Source organism: Myotis yumanensis, unplaced genomic scaffold (assembly GCF_028538775.1).
Source record: "Myotis yumanensis isolate MYYU_CA2020_CCGP unplaced genomic scaffold, mMyoYum1.0.hap1 SCAF_2, whole genome shotgun sequence".
In the NCBI taxonomy this organism is placed as follows: domain Eukaryota; kingdom Metazoa; phylum Chordata; class Mammalia; order Chiroptera; family Vespertilionidae; genus Myotis; species Myotis yumanensis.
Genome location: NW_027223753.1, coordinates 3,403,306 through 3,423,659, shown reverse-complemented (window position 1 = coordinate 3,423,659; position 20,354 = coordinate 3,403,306). Strand labels below are relative to the sequence as shown.

The 20,354-nt window shown below is 45.5% G+C and overlaps 1 protein-coding gene across 12 annotated transcripts in view; it reads right to left on the bottom strand.

The window, feature by feature from the left end:
* CAMTA1 (calmodulin binding transcription activator 1) overlaps window positions 1-19,976 on the bottom strand; it is a 674,030-nt gene extending 654,054 nt beyond the window's left edge. For all 12 annotated transcript variants that reach the window (XR_011470178.1, XR_011470179.1, XM_070403987.1 and 9 more), the window contains exon 1: window positions 19,869-19,976. Coding sequence is in view for 10 of the 12 variants with exons in the window: in XM_070403987.1 (XP_070260088.1) it covers window positions 19,869-19,913 (45 nt within the window). In the remaining 2 variants the exon portion in view is untranslated. The remainder of the gene's footprint in view (window positions 1-19,868) is intronic.
* Window positions 19,977-20,354: the final 378 nt, after the last annotated feature.

Here is a 20,354-nt window from a genome sequence, read left to right as displayed (position 1 = left end):
GAGCAGGAAAATGGCAGCCACCCTCCTGAATGGAACTTGGCTCCACGGGAACCTCACCTAATCCACGCGCAGCCAGAACCAGTGAGGAAGCCAAGATGCACTCTGAGGCCAAGGAGACCTTTACAAAGTCACCCACAAAAGCTCACGTACTTCACCGTGAGAAGGGCTTCCCGATCCGAATTCCCGGCTTGATTACTACTCAACTACTCCCAGTTCTAATAATCAGGTTGCCAAGCCCAGAGAAGATCAGGAGCCACATCTGAGAGGGGAAAGGATAGCTAGAAAGTGACAGAGTGGGAGAAGCAAGAGTGACAAGGAAAGCAAGGACAGATGTAAAAAACAATAAAAACTTCAAGGACTTGAACGGTGTGGCAGTTTGGGGTCATTTATCATAAAAGCAAACACTCTAGTCAAAAGGCCCTAAAAATATCACAGTGTTAAATAAAGGCTAGTTCAATAACTCAGCACAACAGTGAACCCAGGTTAACAAGGGGCCTGGACGCAGAACACGGGAAAGGGGTCCAGAGGACGCCGTAGTCTGCATGCCCCTTTCCTCTTGTAAGAGACTCCATGCGTGTTACCTCACGTGATCCTCAACAACGCCTAAGGCAAGCAGCACTGACACCGCACTGGCCAGGAATCTGCTGGCAAATAACTCAACCTTAGCAAGACCAAGGGTTTACCCAGCGGTTCTCAACCTGTGGGTCGCGACCCCTTTGGCAGTCGAACGACCCTTTCACAGGGGTCGCCTAAGACCATCCTGCATATCAGATATCTACATTACGATTCATAACAGTAGCAACATTACAGTTATGAAGTAGCAACGAAAATCATTTTATGGTTGGGTCACAACATGAGGAACTGTATTTAAAGGGCCAGATGGTTGAAAACCACTGGGTTTACCAATGACAACTATTACACAGTCTGTTAACTCATCTCATAGGAGTGGCACCTACTCCCACCCCCTTGTCAGAATAGAGAGGGCAGGGAAGGCTTGCTGAGAGGGTCACCCACACCCACAGGGCTGTATGTGAACGTGCCCTGCAACTCCCCCCCGAGACTTCCCTCTCTAAAAGCTCCCATCCTGACCGCTGCATCTTTCGGGAGAACCATTCTATCTAATGCTGTCTAGCGCCAGATCCCTCCCTACCTGTAGAAAAACTTCATGGTGGGCCGCTCGTGATCCCCAGCTCCCCCGCCTCCCCTAGGTGAGTGCTGGACCTAGTGACTTGCTTCTAACCACAGAAGGTGGCACGGGTGATGGACGTCACTTCTGTGATGAAGCACGTAGATGGTGTCTTCTGTCTTGCTAGTGGCATCTCTTTTCTGACTTGCTGGCTCTGATGAAGCAAGTTGCCATGTTGAGAGGCCCACATGGCGAGGAACTGAGGGTGACCTCTGGCCAGCAGCCCACAAGACGGAATCCTTCAAACCACCGTGTGAGTTGCGGGGGAGGGGGGCCTCCCCAGTCGAGCCTGTGAATATGAGGCCAGCCCCACCAACACCTTGATGCAGCCTGGGAGGCCCTGAAGCAGTAGACCCAGCCTGAACTCCTGACCCCAGGATCAGGTGATAAATGTGTCTGTTCTAAGTCACTAAGTTTGGCAAGTTGTTACTGCAGCAATAGATAACTAACACACCCACAGTCCATCAGGCCCCAACTTGACTTAATCAATCATTTCACTACCATTTTTACCAGCACTCTACATTTACCACAAAATCCTTGAAAGAATTATCTATTCTCTTGCTACCTCTTTCTCATCCTCTCAACTCACCACCTAACTAACAAAACCATTACCTTTTTCTTAGTCTTCATTCTATTCAAACTCTGCAGCATTACAACTGAGAACCTCCTCACAATCTCTGGACTTAGCATCCCTGACTTTATGTCCTTGTTCTGTTACCTCTCTGACCATTCTTTCTCAGTCCCCACTGGTGCTCTCCCCTCCGGTGACACTTAAATGGAAGCATTCACCACATTTCTGCCCTCAACTCCCTTCCCTTTTCTCCTAACAACTTCACTCCTACTGTGACTTCTCCTAATTTGTTGAACTGATTCATTCATTCTTTTAACCAACAGATACTGTTCTAGGCAGACGTGTAACAAGAAGCAAGACAAGCAAAGTCCCTATCTCCATGAACCTTACGCATCTGCCAGAGGCTGTGCTGGCTCTCTCACTCTGCCCCTCCAGGTCCACTCACCACCCTTGTCCACCCTGCCCTGTGCCAAGGAAGCTGACCTCCATGGACTCCATGGCCAGGGCTCCCTTGCCCTCTGACAGTTTGATGAAGAAGAAAACAACAGGCAATATAAATGACTTTGACCCACAATTCCAATGTCATATTGTATACCAGGGATGGGGAAGGTCTGGCCGTGGGTCGTATAAGACCCTTAAAATCATTTGGTCTGGCCCTGCCAAGACATTAGGGTTAATTAAACATTTGACCAAATATATAAGGCTAATTTTTAAGCTGATAATTTTGTATGGCCCACAAATGATGTTATGAATATCCAAATGGCCCCTGGCAGAAAAAAGGTTCCCCACCCCTGCTGTATACCAACATGCTAAGGCTACTTCATGTCATTTAATTACCCAATTAGAAGCAATAATTTGCATCCAGTCTCCCCAAAACATATCCCTCCTGTATTCCCTACCTCAGTTAATGGCCTCACCTAAGTCCAGTTAAGGTTCAAAAGCTAGGAGTCACCTTCAATTCTTCTCATCCCTCAAGGTCCACAGTCTATCAGTCATAAAACAGTAGCTCTCTCTCTCTCAGGCACACACACCTCAGTCACACTAACTCCTTTCTCCAGCCCACTGCTACAGACATTCTTGCCAGGAGCTATTTTCCCAACTCCAATTCTTCCTCTTTGCTCATTCATCCACTCAACCAACAGATATTATTAAGTCCAGCCTAGGTGCCAGGTCCTCAAGTCTCTGACCTCAAAAGATGTAATCTAATTGAGGGAGAGAGAGAAGTGAACAGGCAATTCTAATACAAACTAAAGGATGCGATGAGCAGGAGAGCCAAGGAGTACTACGGGGCACACAAGAAGGGCATGCACTCCAAACTGAAGGAGAGGCAAGATCAGGAAGGCTTTTCAAACAAGTCTCACTGCAGCTGAAACCCAGAGGACAGGAGGGCCGGCGAAGCAAAGCGGATGTGAGTATGCGTGCGTGTGTTCTGGAGGAAAGCACACCTTCTAAGTCAAGGCGATGGCAAAGTGCAAGAGCCAAAACCAAGGGGAAGCATGGTGCTCGAGCACCATCAGACTCGGAAAGAACTGCACATGCCTGGCCAGCGGAGAGAGAGCTGGAGAGGCAAGCACATGGCCACTGTTAGCACCTTCACAGAGACTAGACTTTTACCCAACCAATCCCACTCCGAAGAAAGACAACACACACCGCTGAGAGCCTCTCCGAGAACAGACACAATACGATCCAGACTCCCAGTTTGACTTCCAAGCCCCTACAACCTGACCCCTACCTACTGTGCCAGGCTCATCTGCACACATGCACCCAAATCCCAGCCACCCCCGTGCCCTCCTGGCTCTGTGCCTTTGCTCCGCTTCCTCTGAGTGAAATTTCTCCTCCAACTACCATGTCTGCCTGTCAGTGATGCCAGTCAAATTCCACCTCCTTCAAGACTTCCCAGTCCCTCCAGGCCTGATCCCAGCATGCACTATGACCAGCCTTGAATCAGTCACATCCACATCTGCTCCCTGCAGATGGGAGGCTTCTAGAGTATGTAGGAACTGAAGTGAATCTTAATCGGAAAAACTAGGAAAATTTTTCAGAAAATATCCAACTTACCAATATTGCATTCCTAAGAAACCAACCACAGAAGGTCATGAAAAATAATTATTTTAAGTTATACTAATACAATCCATCAACAGCCTAGATTTCTGTATGTTTTCATATATATGTTTTATCTCTAAATAAAAACAGCTGCACACTGCCTCATAAGATTAAAAAACAGTAAGCAAATAAGCTCAGGAAAGTTGAGTTACCTGCTCAAAGTCACAAGGCAGTTAAGGGGCAGAATAAGACCAGAGTCAAGTCTTCAGATACTCTTTCTAAAAACTATAAACAGCCCGAACAGAATCAGAGCATCCCACACATCTCACTAGCCAGCCCACCCAATTACCTACAACTTCTTTCCCTCATTTTCCCCTCAATTAATTCCCGTTTTCCTTCATAGCTTAACTCAAGAATCTTCCCCCAGCCTCTCAGATTAGTCAAATCCTTTTATGACACAGGTACTTCCCTTCACAGCATTCATCTCTTCATAGCCCTGTATGAGTTGTAATTTCACAGGGCACCTTGATTAATGTCAGTTTTCCCACTAGGGCAGGGACTATGTCTGTCCTTCCCTGCGTCTGGCACTTCAGTATTGTTTGCTGAGTAAATGAGCTGACTTAAGAGTATAACAGTAACTGATATTCACATGGCCCCCACAGGAGTACAAGATCCTAAAATATCTCTGTCACCTCCAATAATAATAATATAAATTTTAATGTCACAGTTTTATTGTAACATATTCTAAGTCTCTGATAATTATATATTCATATGTGGAATCTGTTAATTCTCTATTAAACAGAACAAGGGTTAACAAGAATACCACATATTTTTCTAAACATTCAAGACATCAGCAAACTTTCACATCAAAAGAACACAAACCTGCAGACTGTGTGAATTAGCTATTTGCTCTCTTGGGACCTGAAAAGTCCAAGTCCAGCCTACCAGAGAATTCCCATGTCTCACCAAGGCAGCCTACTGTAGTAATAAATTAGAATAAAAAAATTTAAGGCAAGCCACTTGGGTGCTTGAGTTAAGCAAAGAGTAGATCCATAAAAAGGCTTTAGGTTCCCCAAACTCTTCCACAGACCTAACAAAATCCCTATCAATATAAAAACTGCCTCTTTTTTAGAAATTGACAAGTTGATCCCAATATTCATGTGGAAATTCAAGGGACCTAGAATAGCCAAAACAATCTTAGAAAAGAATAGAGTTGGAGGAGAGACACCTCTTGATTTCAAAACTTACTACAAAACTACAATAATCATGACAGCGTGGTACTGGCATAAGGACAGATGTATAGATTAATAGATTAAAATCGAGACTCCACACATTTATGGTCAAGTGATTTTTGACAAGGGTGCCAAAATACTTCAATGGTCTTTTCAACAAATGGTGCTGGGACAACTGGATATCCACATGCAAGAGAATGATGTTGGAAATCTACCCACCTCACAACATACAAAAAAATTATACACAAAAATTAACTCAAAATGAATCAGAGACTTAAATGTAAGAGCTAAAACTATAAAACTTACGAAAAAATGTGTCAATCTTTATGATCTTAGATTAGGCAATGATTTCTTAATGATGACAGCATAAGCAACAGAAAAAAAGATAAATTGAACTCGACTGTGCTTCAAAAGACACTATCAAGAAAGTAAAAAGACAGCCCACAGAATGGGAGAAAATATTTGCAAATCATATATCTGATAAGGAATTGATACCCAGCATGAATAAAGAACACCTACAACTAACAACCAAAAACCAAATAACTCAATTCAAAATGGGCAAAAGACATTTCTCCAGAGCAGACAAGACATACAAATGGCCAATAATCACATGAAAGACATTCAACATTAGGCATTAGGAAAACGCAAATTAAAACCACAATAACATAATACTTCACATCCACAAGAATAGCTTTAATCAAAAAGACAGATAATAACAAGTGTTAGCAAGGATGTGAAGAAATCAGAATCTTCAGACATTGCTGGCAGGAATGTAATATGATGCAGCCACTTTGCAAAAACAGTTTGGCAGTTCCTCAACAAAAGAGAGTTACCACATGACCCAACAATTCCAATGCTAGGTATACACCCAAGAAAACTGAAAACATATGTTCACACAAAAACATGTACACAATGTTCATAGCAGCATTATTCATAATAGCCAGAAAGTGAAAATAACTCAAATGTTCATCAACTGAAGAACAGATAAAAAAAATGCGGCATATTTAGGGTATTATTCCACTGTAAAAGGAACGAAGTTCTTATATATGCTACAACATGAATGAACCTTGAAAACATTATGCCAAAGGAAAGAAGCCAGTCACAAAAGACCACATATTGTAAGATATCATTTATATAAAACGTCCAGAATAGGCAAATGCATAAAGAAGAGGAGATTACTGATTGCCTAGAGATGGGGGAGGGGGAGTGCCTATTAATAGACACAGGTTTCTTTTTGGAGTGAAGATGCTCTGGAAAGGGATAGTGCGGATAGCTGTAAAACTGTATGAGCATATTAAATACCACTGACATATTTTAAGAGAATGAATTTTATGGTATATGAATTATATCTCAATAAAGTTATTTAAAAAGCAATCAAATTCCTTTAAGTACTAAAAGCTACTCTGATGGCTGTTTTTTAAAAACATTACATACTTTCCTCTTTTGGTAAGTAGAACACACTAAGTGTTGCTTTTCTGAATAGACTCAAGGTCATCACTAGGAGACACCAATTACTAAACAGCTGTGTATTCAGACGATTCACAGCATACAGGCTATTGGCCCTTACACAGAACCTCCAAACGACTGTTCCCTCACAGTCTCCCACCTGTCTACTGCCATCGGACTCCTCCCTCTGCCATGAGAAATCAAGAAAAACCAGAGATGAGAGGCAGGAAGGAGATGCCAGGGAAAAGCCAAACAAACGTGCATCCAGGCAGCCACCTACGCTTACACAGAGGCAGTTTGCTGTTTTCTTCCCCACGGTCCCTCTTCCAAGGCGTCCCTGTCTTTGGACGGCTGTCCCCAACCTTTCAGGTTCAGTGGTCCACAACAAGGGAAAGGCAAGGACCCACCCAAGTATCCAAACTGGACTGACATCCCCCAAATGGACAACCTGAGAACCCACACAGGGCAAAGCCTACAAAGACCACCTCCTGCCAGTGTGCCACGCCTGCTTCGCCACCACTCAGAGCACATGCCCGGGGACACTGGCCATGCCCACTGCTGATTCACTCCACACACGCAGGCCTCTGGCTGACGACACTTGGCCTCATGGGTGTAGCTACAGTGGACATATTCTCTGCAGAAAGTTTACCCACTACAACTGAACACAAATCCATTTGGGAGTTAATATTCTTTCTTTTACGCTGGTTGATGGAAACAGGTTGAGGTGCCAGGACCCCTTGCTGCAGTCCCTCTCTCTCAGTCTCCTTTCACCCTACCCCCTCGAAAGATCAGCAGTCCAACGGACCCTCACCAATCCTCCTGAGAGTTGACTGTATAGAGGAACCGCAGAGCCTGCTCACCACTGTGTGTGTGCACGCGTGCGCGTGCGCGTGCGCCACAGAAAGGCAGAGGCAGAGGGGAAAGGGGAAGAGAAGAAGAGATGGGCAGTGGGGGAGGGAGATTTTGACCCTATTTAAGGCACAAGCCCCCATTGGGGTAACGAAAATATTGTCATATATTTACTGTTAGGACCTCATTGCTACTTTGCTCCTTAGATTTTGAATCCACCTGGAGTCTTTCTTTTAAATTGTGGTAAAATAGTCATAATGTAAAATTTACCATTTTCACCCTTTTGTAGTATACAATTTAGTGGCCTTAAGTACATTCAACTTGTTGTGCACCATCACCACTAACCACTGTTTATTTTTTAAAGCATTCTGAAAATCATGACTTTCATTCTTATTAACAAATGACTTCTGTGTTTGCTTTTTCACCCCATGACAAGGGCAAAGAGCCTCGTCAGAGCCGGGCCGAGACGAAGGCAGGCTGCTGAAGGCGGCGGACAGCACCCGCAACAACTTGGAGTGGCACCAGAGCAGCTAAATCCATCCTCCCTTCCTCCAGACGTGGCCACAGAGGCTGGAGGCTAAAAATACCTGGAGAGGACAGATAACAGCTGTCAAGGATACTCAGCCCAGTTAGAAAGGTTGCCACTATCACCAGATTTGCATCAGAAGACACCCATACAGGCAGCCTGGGTCAGATGCAGAATAATCAGATTCAGTGGAGAAAGACTGATGTTCCTCGCCTCCCAGGACGTCTGGAATAAATCTCTGGGCCTTGAATTTGGTCAAGTAATCTAGGATCAATTTCTGGAGGACCCCTAGGAAGAAAGACAAGTACTTCAAAATACGGAGTACCCACTCACAGCCTCCTGCTTGTCATCCTTTCCTTTTAAGCACAACAGCCTCTATCAATAAAATTAAACGAGGAAGAGACCTCCATCAGAAGCTTTGTCAAAGCAAATAATTCAGCCAGCACCTTTCATAATGGCAGAGACGGAAAGCATCAAGCAGGGAATCTTGGCAAGAACACCAGGAACATTAACTTGCCCCTCAGTAGCTTTAAATATGAACGAAACTTTCAAAATATAAATTATATTCAAGCCATCTCCAAATGCCAGGCCTGTAGCAGCCCAGGAAGCACGCCCAAGTGAAGACACTATGTGATCAATTACTGTGGGTCCACCGAAACTCCCCCATGAAACACCCCCATCCCCACGCATTTCTTAATAGGAAGTCATTTACTGAATTACTGGCAATCAATACATTTTAATAACAGTTATATTAATCACTCCAGAAAGAAACAACCAAACAAATATAAATAATCCAACCTTAAACATAAAAAGTCTGGGGTTAACAGACACTTTTCCATCTGTAATCATATTATTTAAGTCTATTTTTCCAAAACTGTGAACACTCATCCTATCAGAATAAAGAGCTTAAATGTGTCATAGGAAATAACTGAGCAGAATGAACATTTTTGTGCTGTACAGCTTTTCAACAGCTTTAACAATTTTTCACATTTTTAAAGTAAATAGTCGCAAAGTGTTAGACCTAAAAAGTCAGGCCCTCTGCGTACACCCGAAAGGAGGCACTTCCGTGCCAGCGGTTCACATTCCTCCTACACAGCTTCAGCCAACAAATCCCGCCCCCCCCCCTCCCCCCGGCCCTCACCCCCTGCTTTCCACTGTCTCTACAAGTCAATGGAAAAATATCCTCAGTGAGGGTTAAAAAATAACAATAATAATAAATAATATTTAAGATTAGAACCTTTCTTAAAAATTGTATTTAAATAATTTTAAAACAATTCCGTTCTTGGAGAAAATGAGTATCATTTACATCATCTTCAAATGCTTATTCATGTCTCCTTGCTGATTTTTTTCCTCAGAGCACCTACTTCAAGGAGAATGCTAAATAGCAGACCACACATGTCTGTTCCCCATCCAGCAACACGGTTCAACCTGAAGGAACACACAGCTCTGGATTCATTGAAGGGTGGGAGGAGCTGGTATCTCCGCTGTTGTCATGAGCTTTAAAGTCTTCTCAGGAGTAACACTGGGAATCAATCAAAATGGTTGCAGTTTGAATCACCTGCTCTCACCATAAATTGTAACTGAGCTACAGTGATTTCTAAATAGAACACATTCTAAATTGAAACATCTAAATGTTTCTTGGCAATTAAATGTCTAGAAAGTCAACAAACCCCCAAGAAAGCAGAGAAAATGAACTTTTGTAAAGCTCACCATTCATCAACTACAGGAGGCTCGAAAGATGCCGCACGCCAGAGGCTCAGCCTCAAACTCCCTCGGCCTGCAGAGGAAAACTCCAAATAAGATTGCTTCCAGAACTGCTGGCACGCAGCACTAAATCACAAGCAGTGACCTCCCGGAGGAGAAAATGGAGTCAACAGCTACGCGAATGCACAACCTGGGGGAGATGAAACCTAACTCCCACCTAGGGCTACTCTGCTACTGACAGAATAACAACTGCAGCACATGCAAAATGTATGCACCAGACAGAGTCGTCTAACATATTTCAAGAGCCTGGCCAGGTAGCTCAGTTGGTTGCAGCATCCTGATACACCAAGATTGCGGGTTCAATGGCTGGTCAGGGCACACACAAAAATCAACCAAAGAATGCAGAAATAGGTGGAACAACAAATTGATGTCTCTCTCCTCTTAAATGTGTCATAGGAAATAACTGAGCAGAATGAACATTTTTGTTCTCCTCTCCTCTCCTCCCCCTCCCCCCCTCCCCTCCCCGCTCCTCTCCTCTTCTCTTCTCTCTCTCTCCCTTTCTTTCTCTCTCTCTCCCCTCCCCTAACCCTCCCTCCCTTTCACACTCTCTAAAAATCAATGGAAAAAATGTCCTCAGGTGAGGATTACAAAAAAAAAATTGATATGAAATAAATATTTCAAGAGTGACAAAATATCCCCCAAAAATCCAAATGCATCCCAAAAGTATTTTGAGTAGGACCTAATTTAATCTCCAGGCCCAAGCTCTCTGAAATAAAGCAGAATGCTCCAATTTAGTCAAATTACAACAGAAACATTCCTTTATAACAAAGGAGCGACAGCCTAGCACTCTGAACTTCATGGAAGTACAAAAACGTAGTGTCAGTAGGGCCACAATGCAGCGCAATCCACAAAATCATGGGATAATTAAGCTGACTGTTTTAGGTTTCAATCTGTTTCGCCAGAAACCTTGTCCAAAGTACACTGATGCGAATCAGCATGAGCAACTAGAGTTCTATTGAAACAGCCCCAACATCTTATCTTTTGTTTTACCTTTTATCGCTGATTTATGGGCTGACTGATGGTAAACTGATTTGTGCATGTGCCAGAAGGCAGCTCAGGAATACAAAAGAAGAAAAGAGATTTAGAAAAATCAAATTCATGAATGGAAATGCTGACGTCATAGTCCAGCTCCCAGCAGAGCTTAGGATAGTCCGTGAAGAAACTGTATCGTTGGGGATGTGAAATTACCAGTCATTTAATAAAGGAGATAAAACAGAAAAAGCCCTTGCTCAGACCAAGGGAAGAGGGGGAGGGGAGGAGGGAGGGAGGGAGGGAGGGAAAAAAGCTGTATTAACAACCTTTTCCCTAAACCAAAAATGAAAAATATACTAAATATGCTACAAACAAGCTTAACTTCTAAATCATGGAACTATTTCATATGTTTGTTAAAAATACTTTTTTAAAGATATTAGTTGCTGCTAAATCAGCAGAATGTAGTCCCAGCCTCACCTTAAATCCTTCGCCCACTATGTGCTCTCTCGTTCAGAAAAGAGCACACAATATACCCACTTTGATTGCTTCATTGAAAACTGCCTGGCATTGCCAAGCCACCCCTAATTTTAAGGAATTCTGAATAAAATGGGATGAAGCTCATGACTTCAGGCAAGCTACTGGAATCTTTATGTAAGAGGGGAAATGCTTTCATCTAATGATGTAGTATAAACTAATAAAAAAGATTATAAAAATTTGATTTACTTACAACTATTAAAAGCAGCTAGTGGTATGGGTTATTCACATTTTTCATCTCTCAGCAGAACTGAAAATACAACCAGTAATAAAAACTTCTGTAAAGTTTAGACACAAGTTACTAAAATCCTTTTATTTGGGACACTTAAATAACTGATTCCTAGATTCCTAATGTTTCCCAGGAAATTGAAGATTACAAGTGACCTCAGATCCTTGGTAACATCTCCACAGCACAAAACTACAAGGACATTCTCCCTCCTTTACCATTCCGATGGCTTAATGTAACCATTCCCCCCAAAATGAATTTTTTAAAAATTTAAGCAATAATTTTGCCAAGGAAGATTTGAAAAAGGAGATCTTATTAAGTGAAAATGCAAACAGACCAGTTTTATCTGTAAATCTAAAATGTTAAAAGAGATCATCTCACATTTCCACCACAAGCCTTTGATAGAACATCACTACCCCCTTGTGGATTAGCAATAAAAAATCCTTATCTTCTATCTTCACTTTTTAAATGTTTCATTCTGCTGAACTTCCATTAAGAGTTTACATTTTCTTCACTAAGAAGGGTTATTTTATTTCAATTACTTTTTAAAAAGAGAAAAAAACACTTAACATTTGAAAATAAGCAATCCCATCAACTTCTTTATCTTCCGAGCAGCCCCATTTGGAGAGTTCTTCGTATAACAGGGATAGTTGCCGATTTCAGCAGGGCAAGCACATCCACCTTCCATTCTTCCCGGGAATACCTGAACTGACACTCCCAATCATCACTTGAGATTATTTTTAACGATAAATGGGTACTTTCTTCACCAGTGCATCTTTTTTCTTTCTATTTGATAATTTCACACACTGCAACAATTTATTTTTATCGCTTCCAAATGGTTTCATATCCAAGTGCCCCAGAAAACCAATGGGGCACACACATCCTCAGAAATAACTTTTCAGACAAGGACTGAAAACCAAATCTAAGTTTTAAAAGATTAATTCTCGATTGTATTGCTGTGCCTTCAGAAACACTTCCTGGCACTCTCAAGCAACCCTGCTGAAGAAGAAAAACAGGTAAAACCTTCTTCAAAACTGAAAAAAAACCCTTTGTTTTTCTTTCTTTCTTTTCTTTAATTTTAGTTGCAGGAGTACCATTCTAATACAACACAGAGATACATCTTGCTAAACAAATAGTGTAAAAAAGATGAAATAAGCTTAAACATCTGGGTTTCTTATCATGTATGTGTTACCGACACGAGGTTTAGCTGAAAGTATAAATCATCTCCACAGTCACATACAGGCCAGAGAGACCGTCTGAGTCCCAATTTGTCAGCCTGCGCTGTTGGGAGTGAGTTCCCCATTTCCTCACAGGCGCTGGACACAAAAGCAGGGACACAGTCATTTACTATTATTATGAGAAGCCACAGCCCATATTCTTTCCAACGGGGAGGTGGGAACAAAGGAGGAAAAATGATTCACTCTGCAAGTGTTTTCAAGTGACTAAATACATAATCTTACCTTCTGGTAACTGATAAGGAAAAATGGAGACAATGCCTAGTCTATTCAATGCCTGACGCTGTGTTCCAAAAGGCTTTTCACATGTCAACCTGTGAAGACCGCAGGTACAAAAGTATCAATTCAGCAGCATGTCCAAAGCTGGCGGGGCAGGGGCGGTACGGGGAGCAGAGCAGTTGGGCGGGCCTGCCCGGCTTGCCTTGCTGGGGTTTTGTTAGGATTGTTGTTTCTGGATTTTTTTCTTTTTTGAGAAGGCAGGGAGAGATTTTAGATGACATGAGGAAGTGAGATCAGTGTGAGAGGAATGGTCTCCAGGTGGTGACATGTTTGAAACGGTTAAGAACTCAGTCCCAAATGTTTCCTTCCGGCATGTCACTGCGCACTTGTAACTACAAGCCACACGGCAGAGCACAGAGGAGGAGCACAGCCCCACACCAGCCGTCGCCCTCGCAGTCACCCTCCGCTAACACTCCTGGGAAGGAACACAGTACAGTACATGACTCGGAAGGCCTGGCTCAGTCTGAAAAAATAAAATAAAAAGTGACTGCACTTCTGCAAATGAGCGAAGGACTCTATAAGAGAACATGCAACCCTACCAGAAAGAAACAAAACACAGGGTGAACCCAGAAGAAATACTTAAAAAATATCTCTGGTCATCCTACCTATGATGTCAAATGAACAATCCTCTGAAAAAAGTGAGAAGAGAAGTAATGTGGCTGACACTCGGCCTCTGCTTGCAGTGGGTACATAATATTTCTCTTTTGGTCCAGGGTAATGAGCTAAAAAATGCTCAGAAAGCATTACCAACCTTTACACACGGAGGCCCATGACCTTCTACAAGCAATGGCGTTCAAAGCAGAGAGACGCAATACAACCTGAGAAGCACACAGCCAGCATACTGATGGGAAAGAAGGAGAAAAGAAAAGAAAACCTTGCTTTGTCTCACCACGGAAAAAATCGGGGACTGCTGTCCACTGTCAATACATACAGAAAAACATTCTGCCTACAAATACATGACAAGTATCATGGGATGGAAGACCATCTATATGTTTACCAGCCCCGCTTTCTAACGACAGATAGTCACACGTCTTAACACAGGACTGATGGCTCCACATCCACTGATGGCACACAACACATGTGTCTCCTTAGCCCAGGGGTGGGCAAACTTTTTGACTCGAGGGCCACAATGGGTTCTTAAACTGGACCGGAGGGCCGGAACAAAAGCATGGATGGAGTGTTTGTGCGAACCAATATAAATTCAAAGTAAACATCATTACATAAAAGGGTACGGTCTTTTTTTTTTTTTTTTTTAGTTTTATTCATTTCAAACGGGCCGTAGTTTGCCCACGGCTGCCTTAGCCTATATCCAAACCTGATTAGGTACCAAAAAAACTACATTACACACTACAATCTGGAAATAGAGTGAATGACCATGCACTCTTACTCATGTTACCTGGACAAGGAAGTAGAGGGTGAGAACACTTCTTATTCAAGCACACAAAAACTATACAGATAGTACCTTAACAGGCCAAGGAGCATCAGAAGACCCCACACGTCCTGGTGAATGAAGACCCCAAATGAGTAGTACACTTGTTGGCTGTGCCCAAAGAAATTTACCATTGTCAAGCCAAAGAGACAGAAGGATGGCTAAATGAGGCAAAAACAAATTTCCAAAACCTACACAAGGCCCTGAGAGATGCCTGAAGGACACAGTGTTCCACCCCGGAAGAATGCCGTTACAGAGATTACCATCACCCCTCCACCTAGTGGCTCAAACCCACCCCATCACCCTAAACTCAGGGAAACAAGAAGTAACACTGCCTCTTACTACAGGACAAAAGAAACGGGGGGCATCCCTCTTTACTGAGTGATAGGCTATGAATACAGTAGAGCTACAATTACTCTCTTATAATAATGATGATGGCAAGGGCAATAAAGAAACCTCTTTATGTGGGAAAGGGAAATAGGATTGAAATCATCTAAAAAAAAATGAGCATGGTAAGTAATTCTAGAAGATACCGAACATTTTAAGAAATGATCTGTTTTAATGGAAATACAAAAGAAACACATATTGCATGTCACCACAAAAAATATTCAGCCACATGTTCACATGAATAAAGGACTGCCAAACCACAGACTACAACGATCCTCAACAAGAGTTCTTCTTAAGAGTGGAATACTAGCAGAATTGGTTTCTGCAGACATAGTGGAAGTTAAATCTGATTTAACATAGAAGAAAAAGAAAAAGCGCATTTCAGGTCAATTCTTTACTATTGTTGTCATCATTATGTATACCATACCTGCATCCAAAAATAATCTGAGGCTATTTACCGAAAGAGGAGGAGGAAGTACAAATAACAGTGCCACTTTAAAGTGTAAAGTATTAAAAGTCACATAATAAACAAAAGCAGTGATGATGATACCAGAAACCTAGCCTAAGACTGGTCACCACAATTAGGCATTAAGTTTGGATACAATATTCCAGGCAGTGAAAATGTAACAGCAGCTCAAGTCGTTCTTACTATCTGATAGTATGAAACATCTCAGGTAATCATAAGAGAAAATCATTTTTCTCTATCACTTCCTTCTGTAAAGGGTGCATTTGATTTCATGTCCTATACAATGCCCCGAATTGGTGCTGTTCAAATGTTAAACAGGCACTCCAACCAACCATATATCCAAATGACCTAAAAGTTATGCCTACACATTTAAAAAAGAAGGCTGACTTTACTTTTTTCTATACACACAGATACACACACACATGCACAGGCACAGTCTGAGAGAAAACTGTCAAATGTCTCTCCAGAGGTGCCCTCCACCCTCCCCACTCCCGCAGGGCTGGAAGAGCTCAATGGAATAGTACACTATTAGAGTCTATTTTTGTATGATGATAATCCAAATAATTAAAATACAGAAAAGAATTCCTTACAAGATTATATAAAAAGACAAGGACAAGATACACTGAAATGTCATTTGTATTAAAAGGCTAACAAGACCCCTATGGCCTCAGGTAGTCAGATACCCCCTCCCCAGATCCTCGCACACAACAGCTCAGTACACGTCTCTGGAATGAATGCGCTCAGTGATGGAAATATGGAGCAAAAACAACTTCCTCCAAAATAATAAATTCAAGGGTCCCCCAAAGGAGGCAACAGGCACAATGAGGGGAAAGGAAGGGAACATGAGAATCACCTTCTGTTGCTTTTCCCATAAGGAAATTAGAAAGGAGTACAACTGTACACAAAGACATCCTTCCTCCAGACCTTAGGAAACAGGAAACAAAGACTGGCCCAAAGGAATGAAGAAGTGGGGAAAGCCACCATATGGGCTACCTCACAACCAGTCAGAAAGAATTATAATCCCACCAGCACATGGGCACACCGAGGATAAACAGAGGACTAAAACAATGCCACTTGACCCCAAAGAATAGGCTATTTTAGGGGGAAAGCCTAAAAACTAAAGAAATGGAAAAACACACATAAGCAGGATATATAAATATGTCTCAGAGCAAGCAAGAGCAACCCTCCCCTTCTGAAAGGAAAATCGGACCCAATCTGACCTTGAGCAGAGGTTGCTGTGACCACGTCAACATTCTGAATCCACTGAACGGTGAGATGGAGGAACCCGCATTTCCCAGATGCAGGATAAGCCAGGTCTTCGAGAAGACAAGGGAAGAGATCTTCCAGGGGCCACCCAACCTTGCCTGAAGAGCTGGGGGTACATGGTTGTAGGGGAGGAGACAGTGATGGAGGTCAGGAGGACCCATCCAGCCTGACCAGCTACAAGAGAACAATCCCACTGGAAGAGCAGCAAAGCTGAGCTCCAATACTCTATGGGGACGGGGGACACAGAAGCACAACCGTATTGAACTCAAAGGAAAGGGCCTAACTTTCCACACTAACCTCCAGTGTGCTCTTCTGACCTTTACCATGTCCTTCCACTGCCCGTTGCATGGAGCACCCGATTAGCACAGGAAACTCTCAAAGGCATCGGTGGGATGGAGTTGGCAGGCCAGGATCCACCACCGGAAGTGATGCCTCTACTGGGAAAACGCCAACACATACAGCAGGTTGTCACCTTGTTTTCCAAGGGTCAGTGATACTATACCCTAAAAGTATACAATTCCATCCAGCTGAGTACAGACACAGAGAGGACAAAAAACATAAGAACTCTAAAAGCCAAAAGAAAAGCAAATTGAGGTCAAAGCAGTACTGTGAGGCGATGGGTATGATGGCCGCCGGATAACTCAATATTAACTGAAGGGCCAGGCCCACAGTCAGTCGAAGCTGGCCAGCCCTCGCGCGGCCCTGTCTCCTCCTCCGTAGCCCAGGTGGAGTGTCCTTGCTAGAAAAGCACTTGAAGGTCCAAATGCTTCGAGTCCGACAGAGCTTGCTGGGGAGGATGAGGCTCCAAACTCAGCCTGTCAAGAAGTGACAGCAGCTAGCAACCGTTCCAAGTTTTGTGAGGGAAGGAAGTGAGGGGACCGGGGGAGACTCACATCACTGCCCCTGCCCCGGAGCCAAGGGCAATCAGACAAATACACAAACTGTGACACTCAGGGAACACCTGGAGAACGTCCCTCCTGCCCTGTCACGAAGTGTCACAGGCCCTCCCAAAAGTACCTTGTCCTAATGTACACAACCTCTCTCAATTATTTAAATGGCCAAAATAAAACAGCGACATATTTATGGCCGTTCACTTCCAGTTCCGTCACAGAAACACATATTCTTCTCACCCACTCCTCTCGTTTGCCCCAAATACATGAAAATCTCTTTCCCCTACACGGCAGGGAAGACATAAAGATGAGAACTTTTAACCCTATGCAGGACCAATCCGAGAACACCGCTCCTGGATTCCGAATGCCTAAGTTTGGGTGAGCATCAGCAAGCCCTCTGCACTTTACATGAACATTCAGGATGTCATTCTGCTTATTCAGTTCAGTACAAATGAGAAATGAAAGAGTGGTAAGAACTGGCCATTTATCAATGAGCCTTCCCATTCTCTAAGCTTGAAGAGTTACCAACATGTGTGTGTGTGTGTGTGTGTGTGTGTGTGTATATATATATATTCTTACACCTCAAAGTCCCCACAAACACCCAAAATGTACAGATGGTCATGTAATCCTTACACATTTCTGCATATATGTAAAGGGTGTGATTTCATCTATGAATATAAGTTTACATGTATGTATACATAAACATATGCATAGCATCACTGTAATCTCCTTTTTGCCAAAAGAGAATCAGAGCAGCAGAAAATAGTAAGTGTCCAAATTTCCCCTTCACCTGAAAGCTACAAGATCAAAAGAAATGTTTGGATCCCACAAGGGACAACGCCAGGGCCAAAGGAAGGTTCTAGTACCAGGAGCACACTAGCAACCCCTTCCCGAAAGGCATGTGGGCGACATGGGTGTCTACACTCCCTTTTCTGGGTGGAAAGGCATATGGCTTTCTTACCCAGCCAACATGAATACAATTTAAGAAAATTAGAAAAAGTCAAGGTAACAGGCTCCCTAAATATGGCTGACTGGGAAACAGAAGCCATAAGGAGGATATAAGTTCTCCTAAAAAAGACATGGGACGTTTATTTCCAGGGAAGGTTCAAAGACTCTTGAATGTAGGGTGTAGAGAGTCTGGCTCTTCCTGCACAGAAGACAGTAACTGGAACGCCAAAAACAGGGGCCCACGACTCTCTCCCTGCTGGGGCAGTGTCAACTGGTGCACGCTGCCCGCACCCAGGGGGAAAGTGAACTGGAAGCAAATGATACCCTGCTTTTCCTCCAACGTCGGAGTAATGAGCGTGGCCCCGTCTTACTCCAGTAGGAGGCACAATGGAAGCCCTGCCCTACATCTGATGGGCACCCTCACCCCAAGGAACTCCGAGGAGAGAGAACATGTTCAGGGAGACAGACAAGCCGGGAAGGGAGCCCTGGCATGTCCAGTTTCTCCCGAAAGGAAAAGAGGACAACTCAGAGGGTATGCAGGAAATGAGCTCACCCTCGCCCAGGAAAGTGTGCGGGGAGGGTGCACAATCCGTACGAAGTATCTGCTTTCCCATTTAGCAATGACTTCAGCGCTGCACAGGCCCCCACTAACCGCTGGGTGAGGGAAGAAGAACATGGGTAGCCCGAGTCCCCTTGTCCTGGCAAAAGGGTCAAGAGATGGTGTGCAGAGGCCCCAAAAGATTCCACGGGAGATGAGAGGGTGACTCGGACCCCTCTGCCGAAGCAGGACCAGGGTCACAGAAGGTAAAGGGCAAGGAAGTATGGAGAGCCTCACTTGCCATTGAAACGGAGACCCCACCCTCCTGGCTGCGAGGGGTGCAAGGGCAAGAGTAGGAGAGGAAGCACGGCTAGGGGCGGGGACGTGCGCAGGACCCCTCCCAGGAAGGGAAGAGGGAGGGGTCACACGAGGCCCTCCCGCCCGGGGACGCTCAGCAGGACGGGGTCCCCCTGGTGGGGAGAAACGCGGGGACCCCGCCGGCTCTGGGAGGCGCCCACAGGGCTCGAGGGTGATGCTGGACAGAGTCCGCCTGGCCCTGCCGCCCGAGAGCCTGGGCGGCGAGGGTGAGCGCCGGCCGTGCCCCGACGGGGACCGGCCCGGGGCAGTGGGGCTCGAGGCCGGAGGGGGCCCGAGGCGGATAAACTTTCCGCCCCGCGGCCCCCACCAGGCCGGCGCGGGGGGCGAGGGGCGGGGGCCGCGCCACGGGCCCCGGAGCGGCGGGGATGCCCGGTCCGGGTGGGGGAGGCGCCGGCCCTCCCTCCGCCGGCTCCTCCTCCTCGCTGGGCCCGGCCCCCGCCCGCCGGCCCCCCGCCCCTCCGGCCCCAGCCCGCCCCCGGGTGGGGGTGTGCGGCGCCGAGCTCCACCGCCCCGCGAGTCACCTCAGGACCGGCCGCGCTCCGCCCCCCACCCACCGCCCCCTCCCCGGCCGGGGCACCCGCCGCCCGTCCCCGCCGCCGCGCCCCCGCGCTCCCTCCCGGCGCCGCCGATGCCCGGGATGTCCGGCGGGGCCGGGTCCCGCCGCCCGCCACGCCGCCCCCAGCCCTCACGCTCCGGCTCTTACCTTCCGGCTTGTTTTCGGCAGCCATTTCCCCTCCGCGCGCCACATCCTCCTCCTCCTCGCGACCGGGACCCCGAGCGCGCGCCTCGTACCGCCGCCGCCGCCGGCCCAGCCACCCCGCCGCCGCCGCGCACCCGCCCTGGCCCCGCCCCACGGCCCACGCACTACGCCTGTTGGGTTAGGGAGCTGCCACTCATCACCCCCGCCACCAATCGCCCCGCACCAGGGGTCTCACTACTCTCCGGGAGGAGCGTCCTATCCCTCCGGCCCATTGGCTGGTCACCACCCAACGGAATGAAAGGATTGGTTCAGAATCAACGCCCCCTCCCCACCCACTCTCAGGAAAGCCCGCCTTCCGGACCTAAACAAAGCTTCCCAGTGGCCAGAGCCCGAAGGAACTGTCCAATCCAAAAGGGACCTACACGGAATATTTCCTCGAGGCCGAGACGTGGCGTCTTGATTGGGCGTCACTACAGTGTTTCCCAGGCC